This window comes from Vigna unguiculata, chromosome 4, assembly GCF_004118075.2.
Source record: "Vigna unguiculata cultivar IT97K-499-35 chromosome 4, ASM411807v1, whole genome shotgun sequence".
NCBI lineage: Eukaryota > Viridiplantae > Streptophyta > Magnoliopsida > Fabales > Fabaceae > Vigna > Vigna unguiculata.
Window position 1 is genome coordinate 7,092,059 of NC_040282.1, and position 14,485 is coordinate 7,106,543.

At 31.8% G+C, this 14,485-nt stretch overlaps 1 protein-coding gene across 1 annotated transcript; it reads left to right on the forward strand.

Moving 5' to 3' along the window:
• Positions 1–743: 743 nt before the first annotated feature.
• On the forward strand, positions 744–1,704 carry LOC114180437 (homeobox protein ESX1-like). Its single transcript, XM_028066756.1, has 2 exons — positions 744–891; positions 1,046–1,704. Exons 1-2 carry the CDS (start codon positions 744–746, stop codon positions 1,702–1,704), a joined length of 807 nt encoding a protein of 268 aa, XP_027922557.1.
• Positions 1,705–14,485: the final 12,781 nt, after the last annotated feature.

The window sequence follows — 14,485 nt, forward strand, 5'->3', positions numbered from 1 at the left end:
GATTTAATTTTGAATCTGGAAAAACGGATTCACCTCAAGTATTTATTAGAACAAAAAGGAAATTTGATATTTTATCAAGAAAAAATATTTAATAATTTATAATCAATAATTGTGTATACATCAATAAAACTCATGTGTGTTAGACTTATCATTTTTATGAAAATGTATGGATATAATTTTATAGTCAAATATATTTTTAATTATTAATGTTTATAAATTGATATATCCATTGACGAATAGATTAACAAGATGTATGGATATATTTATAATTAATATTTTTTAGAGATTAGCATGCTACAGTTATGGTTTTCTTTGAATAAGTTAATCATAAATTAATAATCAAAAAGATATTTGTAATATACAAAAACTAATAATTAATAAATATTTACATTAAATAATTTATCATGTAAATGTAAAATATGATATACAAATTAGTATATCCATGTCATATATTACAAAATATTAAATATTAAATATAATTAAAACTTAATATATATGCTATGAACTTTTCTTAAAACAATACATTAATACTTAGTATTTTCATTATAATAATAATTTATAATTAATATATGGTATTGATATGTTAAACTTTTCCAATTTAGTGTATGCTAGGTATTTTCAACAATTCCTTTTCAGAATAATCACACTGTTTCATATCCAAATAGTGTGAGAGCATCCTTATATATACCATCATCCTTAGGCCTTCACTCACACAAAGTTTCTGAAACAACTAACCTTATACAATGTGTTGGTTTCTTGTAGTTCTGTTTCTCAGTCTCACTTATGGTACTGTTTCAGAGGCTAAGGCTCATTCTGCTGTTGTAGTTGGCACTGTCTACTGTGACACATGTTCTCAACATGATGTCAACCCCAAAACCCACTTCATTTCAGGTTCATTTTGACTCTCTTATTGATAACATGCTTCAGTTTCACATATACCATATCATATCTCTCAAGGTGTTTGATCTTTTGACTAATGCATATCATATCATACCCTTAAGGTGTTTGATCTTTTGACTGATATGTTTTGTTCTGTCATGAGCAGGTGCCAAAGTTGGTGTGGAATGCAGAGTTAGGCATTCAGTGTTCAAGGAAGAAGTGGAGACAGATAAACATGGTGAATTCAAGGTGAAGCTACCATTCAAAGTGTGGAAGCATGCACACAGAATCAAGGGATGCACTGTGAAACTCATCTGTAGCAGTGAGAAACATTGTGATGTGCCCTCAGTTTCCACCTCTTCTTCAGTGAGACTCATTACAAGAAAGCAAGAAGAACTCATTTTCTCAGCTGGCTTGTTCTCATTCAAACCTGCTAAAAAACCAAGATTTTGCAACCATAAGCAAAGTGTTTCAAACCCATCAGATAAAAATGCAGCAGTAGATACCTTTTTCCCTCCATTACCATTTCCTCCCCTACCTCCCTTTCCCCTCCTACCTCCATTTCCTCCACTACCTCCCTTTCCCCTCCTACCTCCATTTCCTCTTTTACCTCCATTTCCTCTCTTACCTCCATTTCCCTTACTACCTCCCAACCCATTCCTACCTCCGAACCCACTCCTACCACCCAACCCATTCCTACCTCCAACTCCAGGGCTAACACCTCCTAGTCCACTTCTACCACCCCAAACTCCAACCCCAGCTCCAGTTCTACCTCCCCAGACTCCAAATCCAGTGCCACCTCCTATTCCATTGCCACAGCAATAATCACACTTTTGAGATTGTTGTAAACATGATTCAAATAATCGTTGATCACACATGTCATAATAAATTGAGTTCAGATGATTTATTGTTTGTAAAGCTATGTGGATTTTGAGATTTGAATGAAGATTCACACATATCTATATATGAATGCTTGGACTAAGATTGATTCTTGAGCAGTTACACATGAAAGCAGTAACACCTTATAATAAGTTGTACTGCATCAACATAACGTTGTATAATAGGTCTTCATGATCTTTATAATCATATTTCATATTAAAAGTGTTGTTGTGAAGGAAACAAACATTGTGTGATGCTTCCTTTTAGCAGTAGGAAAATAGAACCTGAAACTGGTTTGGAGGTGCGACCACTGCAGGGATTGTAGTAAAATAGGGCACAGTATTTTTATATTATACCAGATAGTGAAGACAAAACAAATATTTTATGAGGATAGAAAATGATATATCATAAAGATCATTTACTATTTAATATAATTTTTTTTTTCAAATTAAATGTTTCTTTTATCTTTGTGATTGCTTTATTATGTCAATTCCACACCCTTTTTTAAAAAATAAATAATGTTTTAACTATTTTGATTTTTTATAGAAATATATTCTTTATTTAATTCATTTTAGGACAAAATTCTAAAGAATAATTTTAATTAAAAATATCGTGAACAAATAATAAAAATTAGTATATAAAAAATATCCTATCATGCTATAACTTTCAATAAATTAGAGTTATATACACATGTTATTTCTGTACCCAAAAATAAGCAAAATGACCTAATTTCATAAGGTAAAAAAGTATCAGTTACATTTATTTAATATTTTTATTTCGTAAAATACACAAGTCTACTTTTTAAATTAAGAATAAACTTATTTTATAAATAATAAGATAAAACAATATTGAAAAACAAAAATTTGTCTATACTTTTTAAAGTCATTCTAGTGGTAAGACTTATTCATGATAAAAGCAAGCAAGATCCTGAAATACATCGAACATATTTAATGTGAGAATTCCCATAGTCAAATAAATAAATAATATATATATATATATATATATATATATTAATTAAAGTTGTATTAACTATCATGTAATATGACATTTTAGATACATTAACATCTTAAAACACAGTAATAATTTGCTATCACATGAAAAATATTATGAAAATAATAATAACAGAAAATATGTGGAATCAAACCAAACCCATGTATAAAAAATACATAACAAACTTCTTTTAAAAGAAATTAAACACATGTAAAGTTTTTTGAAAAAAAAAATCTAAGAGCAACCGTAAATAAGTCAGCTTCTCCACATGTAAAGTTTTTTGAAAAAAAAAAAAATCTAAGAGCAACCGTAAATAAGTCAGCTTCTCCGCACAATGATTTTCTTTTCTAAAAGTATCAGAACGTTTAAATTCCATTCTTTTACATATCTTCAAATATCTTCAAACAGTTTGTTTGTATTTTTCTAAGAAACTAAAACAATTTGAGAATGAGAAAAGACCTTACACAATCAATTTTCACTAAATACATCTAAAGTCAATCTCTTGAGAATGTTTAATAACAAGAATAACTCTCCTAATTTCATCATATAAAAAATTAAATAACAAGAATAACTCTCGTAATTTCATCATATAAAAAATTAAACACTGTCAAAAAAGTAGAAAAATTATCCATAAATCCACTCATACTATCTCTAAAAAAGCTAACACAAGTTTCAAGACTAAGACTTCTACAAAATTTGAGGTCAATGTTCACCTTAATCCAACCAACATCGAAGAACTACCAAAGGACTTGTATATGAGAATATATGAGAATAATTTTCTCCTCACTTTAGTGGTTGTGTAAAAAGATTTTAGAACCAAAAGGTCGTGCACATCATTCTTCATAAGTTTCATAAAAGAATTATCCATCAACCTTATATATCCTTTAATAATGTGCATCCTTAAATTAAAAATTCATTTTTATTCTTGCCTTGAATCTACTGGATTTGAAACTTTTGTCTCATTCACATTTTCATTACTCGTGTTCGTACTCGTTTCTCTTGTGGTTCCAAATATTACTTATATAATTTTTTATAAAGAAACAAAAATCACAATAAACATGATAATATCAATATATAATGTTAAAGTTATACACGTCGTTTTATTTTCTTTGATTTTAAATATCAAGAAAGTAATTATAATTGTGTAAATATCAAATCAAAATATTAAATAACAAGTGAACAAATGTAAAATAATTATATAAAGGTATAAAAATAATCAAATATGTTGATTCAATTTGAAATTGAGATTGCATTTCTTGAAATGTAATCTCATCACACACACAATAAAAGTGTAATTAAGGTTGTCATGAGAGAAAAAAAATACATTAGAAATATGAATGAATTTGGTGGATACCAAACAAACAATTAAGAGAGAATAAAAAAATTCACAAAAATTGAAACGAAAGTAAAGGTAAAAGAAAATAAAGAAGATAAGATTTTAGTGTTGATAAGTAAATTAAGAGTTATGCCATCGGATAGTTCAAATAGAAAATCAAACATCATTATTGAAACAAATAAAATATTAAAAAGAACTAAAAACAATCAAATGTGCATCCTACGAAGTTCTTTTTATTAAATGAAATTGATGTTTCAATTTCATGAAATGGAATATACCATCTGAATGAAATTATACAACGGAAAAAAATGTGTAACTAAAATTATGATAAGAGATAAAAGATCTTGGAGATGTGAGTGAACTTTGTAAATCTCAAATTAGTCAAACGTTGAAAAAAGTAATAAAAGGAATTGTGTAGTGAAAGAAAAAATAATAGCTATGAAATTAAAGACTAGTTAAAATAGTAAATATAAGTTTTTTACATTACCTAATAAGTTATAGGTAGTCAAATAGAATAAGGGACGGTTGAATTGTGTTTTAAAAACCTTAACAATTTTTGTAAGTATAGTCTAAAGATGTTTAGTCAAACTATAGGTTTATGCAAAGTCAAGCAAACTGATAAACATTTTCACAAACTAAATTAAAAAACTTCACCTTCTAAGAGTTAGTGTAAGTTCATTAACATGAAATGTAACTAGGACAAGGGAGAGTGAAATTCTTTAATTAAAATGTTTTTATAGTAGTTTGTCTGATAATGCAAACTACGTATAATTTTTAGTTAACTAATTGAGTTCCATTAAACAAACTAATACTAGAAGATACAAATGAGTATTATTTTGATTTGTGACCATTCTTTGCTAACTTGATAAGTATTCTTTAACACTAAAGCTAAGACAAAGAAATTGTCTAAGATGTGATAAAAAGATCATAAGGTTGCTCACTAAAGAGAGGTTGTGTGTTTTGACATTTACAAGGTTAAACACCCTCTTATAGTTTTTTAGATGAAGATGACAATGTTCTTACGAAGTTATTTAAGGCACATAAAATATTTTGACAGCATTTCAGCACTTGCAAAAGATATTTTTATAAAGGTGTTAAAGAAAAGAACCATTGCAATTCCTTTTCTAACTATTGTGTAACTTTAAACTCACTTTGTGCATATGAAAAATTAGACATAGAATATGCATTAAATGTGATTTATTCATGCATTAAATATTGTTTTCTTCTTTATGCAACATCGTAGTACTTGGATGTACTTATCTATCCTTAGACAAAGTGTTTTTACTTGAAACTTATGTAAAACACAAAGTCGTATAAAGCATATATACCTTTCTAGACTTGGCAAAGCAAGCACTTGGAAGTTGTTGAGGCAAATAATTTTAGCTCACTCTCTAAGAGATCATTAAATGACATATGGTTTTTTAGATCTTGGTTAGATGTAGAAAAGGGACATTCCCTACAACATAGAATAAGTATACAAATATTCACGAAGTACTAAATTAGCTTAAGATTATGTGTATATCATTTAAGCAAACACATTGCTTATCAGACTACATAGTGGTGTCCCATCTAATAGACAGAACACTTGCATCTTAGATTATCTATTATTGAACAAACACTTAGTCTTACTGACAAGGCATGACCATATTTTATGCTTTATTGTTTTTAGCATTTATTGAAAATCATGGGTGTTCAATTTTGTTTCAATCGTAGGTGTTTTAGTAATTTAAAATGAGAATAAATATATGGATAAGGATGAGTATTGTAATGATTATAATCCTCATTCTTATACTCCATTAAATCGAGTATTATCCACACTCGATTAATGCTAAATTTTTCCATCAAAATTGGAACTATTTCAAATAATATCCATAAATTCATATTTCTTTACTATCTTCTCTTTTCTCACCTACTTTAATTTCCTTTAAAAATGATATATTAATTGTTTCATGTTCGTCGTGATATTTTAAATATGTTAATAAAGTTATATATCAACCTTAATCAGCTTTCAAATTATATTATTAACAATACCTATTATATATACTACATAAACACATATGTTGTCACTCCTATATGCACATATTTTTAATATTTTCTTATAAGAAAAATGTAATATATGTTGTGTACATTAAATTAAAAGACTCCTAATTGTGAATCAAATGAATTTTTCATTAGCTGACCAAATAATTTTTATATATATATATATATATATATATATATAGTATTATTTTATTAAGTACTTGCTTTTTTATTTATGTTAAATCTGTTTAACTACAATAAAAACTTTTTTTTTCCGTCAAATGTATTTATAATTTTTAAATTAAATATTCTTGTAGTGGCCACGAATCCCCCGAAAACTTTTAATTTTATTTTTTCTACAAATTTATATATATTTTTAAATTATATTTATATATTATTTATATTAAGTTTAAGAAATTTCCTTCCAATTTTACCGTTTTAATTATATATATTATTTATTTATATATCTTTATTTTATAAAAAGAAAATAACTTGATGGATGTTGGTTAATAAGAGGGATGAAGATTATGTCCCTAATGATAAGTTTCTTTCTTTCCCAGTAGAAAGAAAGGTTAGTATCATATTAGAATTTATGTATGACAGATTTATGATTATTCTATTAAGATGTTTCTCTCAAATTAAGTTTTCACCAATTAGTATGAACCCTAATTATGACTTTAGGGATTCTTTTGTGAAATTGACATGATCCTTAATTATATTTTCCCCAAATTAGTATATCTCTAAATTATGAAATTTATGGTGTGTTTGGATGAGACAATTTAAGAGAGTAATTCATTTATTTAGAGAATTTGAAATTCTTTCACTTGGTGTTTGGATGAGTGATTTCAAACCCGACTCAACCTTTGGTCCGGGTCGGTCTAACTCGACCTTTGGTTCAGCTTGACCTTCAACCTAGGATGACTCGTCTTGTCCTTTGGCCCAAACCAATTCGTCTCAACCTTCTATCTGACCCGACTTGAATTTTTGGTCCTATGAACATTTTATGTCCTAACCAATGAACAATTCCACAACTTGGAAAATTTCAATTTCCTTCTTTTCTGATGGAATTTCAAATTATATTATTTTAGTTATTTGAAATGCCTTATTAAAATTTCTTAATTTCAATTTTCTTTTAATTTCCTCATCCAAAGATGTCATTTTCCTTGAATAAATTTCAAATTATTCAAATAAATGAATTACCATCTTAAATTGCCTCATCCAAAGACACTAAAATAAAGGAAAATGATATTTTTAGATGACAAAATTAAAAGAAAATTGAAATTGAGAAGTTTTAAGAAAGTGTTTCAAATAACTAAAATAGTAGAATTTGTTATTCACTTAAAAAATAAGGAAATTGAAATTCTCCAAGTTGTTAAATTGCTCATTGGTTAGGTAAAAAAAGTCTACAGGTTCAAAAAGTCGAATCGATCCAGGCAGAAGGTCGAGCCAAGCCAAGTCGAGTCGGGCTGAAGGTCGAGAAGGCCGACTCAGGTAAAGTCGAGCCAGACCAACCTGATTCAGGTCAAAGGTCAAGCTGGGTTGGTCTAGGTTGGGCCGATGATCAAGCCAAGTTAGGCCGATCTGGGCCTGGCCGAAGGTCGAGCCGGATAGGCTCGGGCCGAAGGTTAAGGTGGGCCGAAAGTCAACTTGAACCAAAAGTAAAAACGAGTCGTACCGAATTGAAGGTCAAGCTAAGTTAAGTTATAGTCAAATGTAGAGTTGAGTTGGCAATAAAAGAAATTAAATTGTTTTATCCAAGCAAGAAAATTGAAATTTAAAATATTTCAATTTTTTCATCCAAACTAATTATTTAAGAAATGAAGAGAATTCATTGCAAGTAATTCAATTAATAGGTATTTCAATTTCTTGAAATTATTAAAATGCCTCATCCAAGCACAAGGTTAGGGATTTTGTGTTTTCCTTTGAATATGGTAAAATTTGTACAATTTTATGGATGTAGTTTGGGCTGCATTACGAACTCCACTTTATAAAATTAATTAGTCTAAGTAAAGGAAATTAAAAGTTTTTTTATTTAATTAGAAAAGATAATTTATATATTAAAAATCTAATTTGGCACCCCTGAACTTTTTGTCCAAGTTTCGTCACTGTCCACATCACTTAGGAGTCGAGGCCAAAGACGATTTAAATACTTTTTCTCCTTTCACCCTCTGAGACACTTTTTAAGGACAAAACCATAATGGAGTACAGACTCCAAACCGGACAATACCTCATATGAGTCGAGGCAAAAAATAATTTAAATCTTAGAAACACAGTGATTGATTGTAACAATGATGCCAAACTTGTAGTGGAAAGCATAATTTAATCTTTTTTATCACATAAAATATCTTTCATTATATGTTTATTTTATCCAATAATAAAGTTAGTAAAAAAATTGTTCGTTGTCACAACAATTTTTATTTCTTTGGTTTAATTAGTCGGGTGGTACCCATTTTCGTTTGAATGTTTCAGTTTGGTCCCTGTTTTTAAAAAAGTTTCAATTATGTTCCAACTTTTGAAAAAGTGCCTAAATTAAATCATTTTCAGAAGAAAAAAAATATTAATGTCGTTAAAGGCGTGCCACGTGTTGGTCTCTAGATTTTTTTAATTTTTATTTTTTAAAAAAAAATTGTTTTTGCCAAGTGGCAGATGTGATAAGTTTTTTCTATCACGTGTAAGTAATAAGTAATAATAAGTTTGGTCTCAAATTTCAAATTTAAGAAAGAGACAATAGTGCTCTATTTTGAAAATCACGTTATAACATATTATATATTTTTTAATTATTAACCCATGTTTTGTTATTCATGACTTTTGCAACTAAATTTTAATATAAATATCAATATTTAATTTTGTAAGTCATCTTTAATAACAAATATCAATATAACATTTATATAAATAATAAATTTCGTATTAAGAGAGACAATATTTCTCTATTTGGAAAAAAAAATTGGGACTAAATTAAACCAAAAGGATATATGTGGCACCAGTGCATGGAAGCAAAACGACAACGGTTATTTTCAACTTTTGGCTTTGGGTGCGCACCCGAGGCATATACTACCGAGGTAAAAAGGATATATGTTGTCAACCCGAGGCATATTTGAATCGTTACTGCCTCGGGTCTAGCCCAACCAAAGTAGAAAGTTAGATTTACTGCCTTGGTTCTGGTTCAACCGAGGCATATTAGGTATTAGAAAAATCATTATAAAACCCACACCCCACTCACTTTCTTTTCTCTCACACACATGGGACCCACACCCCACACATTTTTTTTTGTTTCATGTAGCACTCTCTCATCTCAATCATAAAACACACACACTATTAACTTCTACACAAAATTCTCTCACTTCACAACACTCATTCTCATCATCGCACAACACTACACTCTTTCTCTTCTCTCTCCCAAGGCCTACTCACTGCACCACTCTCTTTTTTTCATTCACTCACACTACACTCTCTCTCTTTTTCTCATTCACGTAACCCACCCATCACACACTCCTCTTCTCTCACAATCACACACTCTCTCACGGAACCCACACTATACACCCCACTAACCCACACAAAACCCTCACTTCACTCACTTTAATGCATCACTCACACTCTCATCTCACTGCACCCACGACCCAACACTCACACCTCACTAAAATAATCACTCACGGAACCCAAACCCAACACACACACACACACACACACACACACACACACACTTCTCACAGTACCCACACTTGCATAATTCGTAGAAACGGTGCACAAGCCAAAAATTATTTACAAACTCAATCTCCATCAAACTACAAACCCAATTTCTACCATATATCTTAATAATCTCAAATTCAAGATTTAAAATATAAGAACACACAAACAATGCAGAAAATTAAATCAAGGCGAATCCAAAAACAACCCAAAACGTAAAAATAAACATACAAAGGAGCGGGATTGAACGGAGGCAATGGCAGCGGCACCAGAATAACCTCCTCGACGGTGCGATGCAGCAATGGTGTAGGCAGACTGAACGGAATGGTGCAGTGGCAGTGCAGCGACCCTCGATGGTGTAGGCGGAACAAACGCCACAGTGGAACACCGATGATGGTTGGTCGAAGAAGAAGAAGATGCAGTGGTACTGGAAACCTCCTCAACGGTGCAGTGGAAGAGTGGACCAGGTGTGCGGGACGCTCGAATACTGCCTCGGTTAATTCGAAACTAAGGCATATTGGCATAGTGAAAGTGCAGAATGTGTGCTGTTGCAGTGTGAAAAGATTTGGATTTTCTTAACCCTACGAAGCAATATTGCCTCGGTTAATTTGAAACTAAGGCATATTGGCTTGCTCATATGCCTCGGTTGGTAGGAGGACCGATGCATAAGTCATCTACTGCCTCAGTTATTAAAGAACCGAGGCATATTCCTTCAGTGAAATAAAAAAAATTAAAATTGCAATTTAACTGCATCGGGTAAAAAGCACTTGAAGCATAAAAGCTATTAAGCCTCGGTTCAGCGGTACCTGATGCATAAAAGCATGTAAAAAATTTCAAATTCTGGGAAAGCGGGAATTGTCAAAATTTTATAAGCTATATGCCTCGGTTAGAATAGAAACCGGTGCATAAAAGTTGACTTTAATTACAAAAATGCCACCGCGTGTTTATATGCAGCGGGTGCACAGGAACTGAGGCATATACTATGATGTAAAAACTCTTCAATGCACTAGTGTGGGGACTACATTAAAACAAATAGACATATGTGTGGACTAAATTGAAACAAATAGACATATGTGGGCACTAAATTGAAATCAAGATAATGACCCTTGGTAGTGACACTAACACGTGGCAATACCTTGTCACGTGGCACTGATAGTGCTTCATGTCACATTAAGGACCTAACACATGGCCAAAAAAAATTTCAAAAAAGAATTCAAAAAATTTAAAATATTATGAAAAAAAATATCCAAAGACTAACACGTGACACACCGTTAACAGCATTAATAATTTTTTCAAAAGTTGGGACACAATTGAAACTTTTTTAAAAGCGAAGACCAAACTGAAACATCCGAATGAAAATGGATACCATCCGACTAATTAAGCCTATTTTTTTATTGAATATCCAATGTTATAAACGCACGACTAATCTTAATACATTATAATCAAATTTAACTATTATAATATTAAAACAAAAGAAAAGAAAATCTAGAAACTAAAAAGAAAAAAAAAGAACAGGACAAAAACATAGGAAAAGTTTAAGGAAGGTTTGATGTTCTTCCAATTCCAACAAGTCACTTTGCACTATCCACACATTGCCTTTTATATGGTTTGCAACTTTCTTTCCCAACCCTCTTCCTTCCTCACATAGTAACCCCTCTAACAAAATCCATTTATTCTTTTTTTTTCCTTCCTCTCCTATTCAGTAATCATCAAACCCTCAAGATCTAAATTTCATATTCTCTTTCATTTCACCACAATTTTGTCAAAGACCTTAGAAATTTTAAATCAGTAGTGTCAATTTGGCCCCTAGCCCATGGATTAGCCCTGGCCCACTCTTCATTAAGCTTGAATCTACGAGGTGCCCAAATGAGGGAGCCAAACAAAAGCCTCAGCTCCTAAAGCCCCCCCTCTAGTGGGATAGGCCCAAGGCTAAGGTGGTTAGGGCTGATGATTTGGGCGACCCGACGATACGGACAAGCACAACAATCGGGATGGGTCGGATGATCCAAACGGGCCTGATGATTAGGACAAGCACGACAATCCGGACGGACACAACAACCAAGACGAGTCAAACGACTTAGATGGGTCAAACAACCTAGACAGGCATGACGACCAGGACCAACCGAATGATTCGGACGAGCTTGCCGACTAGAACGAGTCTAATAGACCCGAAGGCCGTGACAAAAATGACAACCCGGACGGGTTCGACGACCTAGGCAAGTTTGACGATGCGAATAGACCCGACTATTCGGACATGCCCGACGACTAGATGACCCCGATGACCCGAACAGGTATGACGACAAGAACAAGCCCGATGATTCGATCAGGCCTAACGACGCAAACGATCAGACGACCGATTCGGCTCGTGTTGTCAACCCTGATTTTTAGGTTGTCTAAGTCATCGTCCCATCCAGATCGTCAAGCCATTTAGGTCGTCATGCTCGTCAATGACGGAGACCCTATCTGGCTTGTTGAAACATCCTTTTCCTCGGGCCCGCCTAGGTTGTCGCTTCGTCCAAATTATTGGGCCGATCTAGATCTTGGAGCAAGTCTGATCATCAGGTTCGTTCAAGTCGTCCAGGTCGTAAGATTGGACCAGCTTGTCGGGACTAACCATGTCATTCGGGTCGTCGGGCATGTCTGGATAGTCAAGCACGTCCGTCTCAAAGGGCTCGTTTAGCTCGTTAGGCCCATTTGGCTCGTCAGAACTGTCTGGGTCATTTGGGTCGTCGGCCCCGTTTAGGCACGGTTAGGTTGTCGTGCAAAATGAACCAAAACTCAATAAAGTCTCAACGAGACCATTTGTCTTATCGGATTCGTTTGTGTCGTCAGGCCCGTTCTAGTCATCAAGCACGTATGGGTCATCTGAGTTGTCAAGGTTGTTTGGGTCGTTCTGGTCGTCGAGCTCGTTCGGGTTGTCTAGGTCATTGGGCCCGTATGGGTTATTGGGTTGTCTGAATCGTCGAGCCCTTCTAGGTCATCTGGGTCGTCGATATAGTCTCAATCGTCAAGCCCGTCCAAATCGTTGGGCTTATCTGAGTCGTCGAGCCCGCCCGACCCATATGGGTTGTTAGGCCCGCTAGTCCAATACGGGTCATCAGGCATGGCTAGGTCACTGAAAAGTTTAATAATGGATTTTTCATGTTGAAGAAGAAAGCCCATGGGTTGGCCTTGACCCACATGACTTTTGTGGAGTTTTTTGCCCTGTGGGCTTCTTTGAGTGAGTTTTTTTTCAATGTGGGCTTTTTTTACCCTAGCCCACATGGGCCAGAGCTAAGTCCTATCAGCTGGGCCAAATTAACACTTCTATAAATCAGTTAATGAGTTCATCAAATCTAGCTAACTCACATTTTTCCACCTTTATAATTTATAGTTACCTTTTGTAATTTAAAATAGGTACAAAAATATTTAAAAAATATTTTATTTAGTACAAAATTATATATAATTTTATGTGTTCATAGTTTTATAGCTATTAAAATTTGTATTTTTCTTTCTAATAATTTTCTTACTTATTCATTATTTTTTATAATATATATAATAAAAAGGTAATATAAATATTATATATAATAAACATGTGATGCTTGCTTTCTTGGCATTTTACATTTTTATTATAATATAATAAAGACCTATGATGCACCGATACTTCAACTTAAATCACGTATCCATGTCCGACACATATCGTGTTCGATACTTTAGGATACTTTAACGATACGTATCAATGAAGTATTATTTATGAAATTGTAGTACACTACAATAAAATCTTTGAATAGTGATCAATGTTAGTGATGAAAAACAATTAGTTACTATATAGTGATCAAATTGAGAAGTAAAATAGTTCCAAAAAATTATAATTGGTCTCTAAATTGATAATTAAAATAGTTTCAATTATGTATTAGTTTTTAAATTGGTCACTAACATTAGCTACCGGGTTTTGACTATTAAAATAATTGGTCTCTAATTAGGAAATTTGGATTCATACATCAAGAATCATATATTTATTATGTTTGTAAGAATTAATCAAGAAACAATGTAGTAAGTAGAATTTTTTTATAGGTATATCATATGTTCGGCCGGTTGTTTATCTTTGACAGCTTATAAAAAAATAACATCGAATATTTTTATCACATAATATATTCGATATGTTATTTGGTCTGAAAAATTAATTTGGACTCAATTATGAGTATTTAATTTAAGGGTTAAATATGTTTTTGGTCATTTAAATTTATGTGAAAATTAAAATTAGTCCATCTTCGAAACTTTAACTCAATTTAATCCTCCAACTTTAGAGATATATCGATTTAGTCATTTTAACCAAATTTTATTAAGTTTATTTAACGTTTTAAATACGTTTCATGATAGTATTTGAGTTGTTTACACCATTTGACACATTTTCAATTCAATGTTAGCTAAAAACTATCTTAAATTGAAAATGTGTCAACCGGTATAAACAACTCAAATACTATATTGAAACACATTTGAAACATCAAATAAACTTAATAAAATTTGGCTAAAATGACTAAATCTACACATCTATAAAGTTGGAGGTCTGAATTGAGTCAAAATTTTGAAGAAAGACTAATTCTAATTTTTATTTAATATTAAATAATAAAAAACATATTTAACTCTTAATTTAATGATACACACCATATATTATAATTTACTCATAACCAAATTACGATATTATTACCTATTACTATA

What these genes read in the sequence shown, in the direction of transcription:
- LOC114180437 (XM_028066756.1), top strand. Translation starts at nt 744, where the DNA reads ATGTGTTGGTTTCTTGTAGTTCTGTTTCTCAGTCTCACTTATGGTACT. An exon ending in CAAAACCCACTTCATTTCAG is followed by an intron (nt 892 to 1,045) that starts GTTCATTTTGAC and finishes TGTCATGAGCAG; the next exon opens with GTGCCAAAGTTGGTGTGGAA.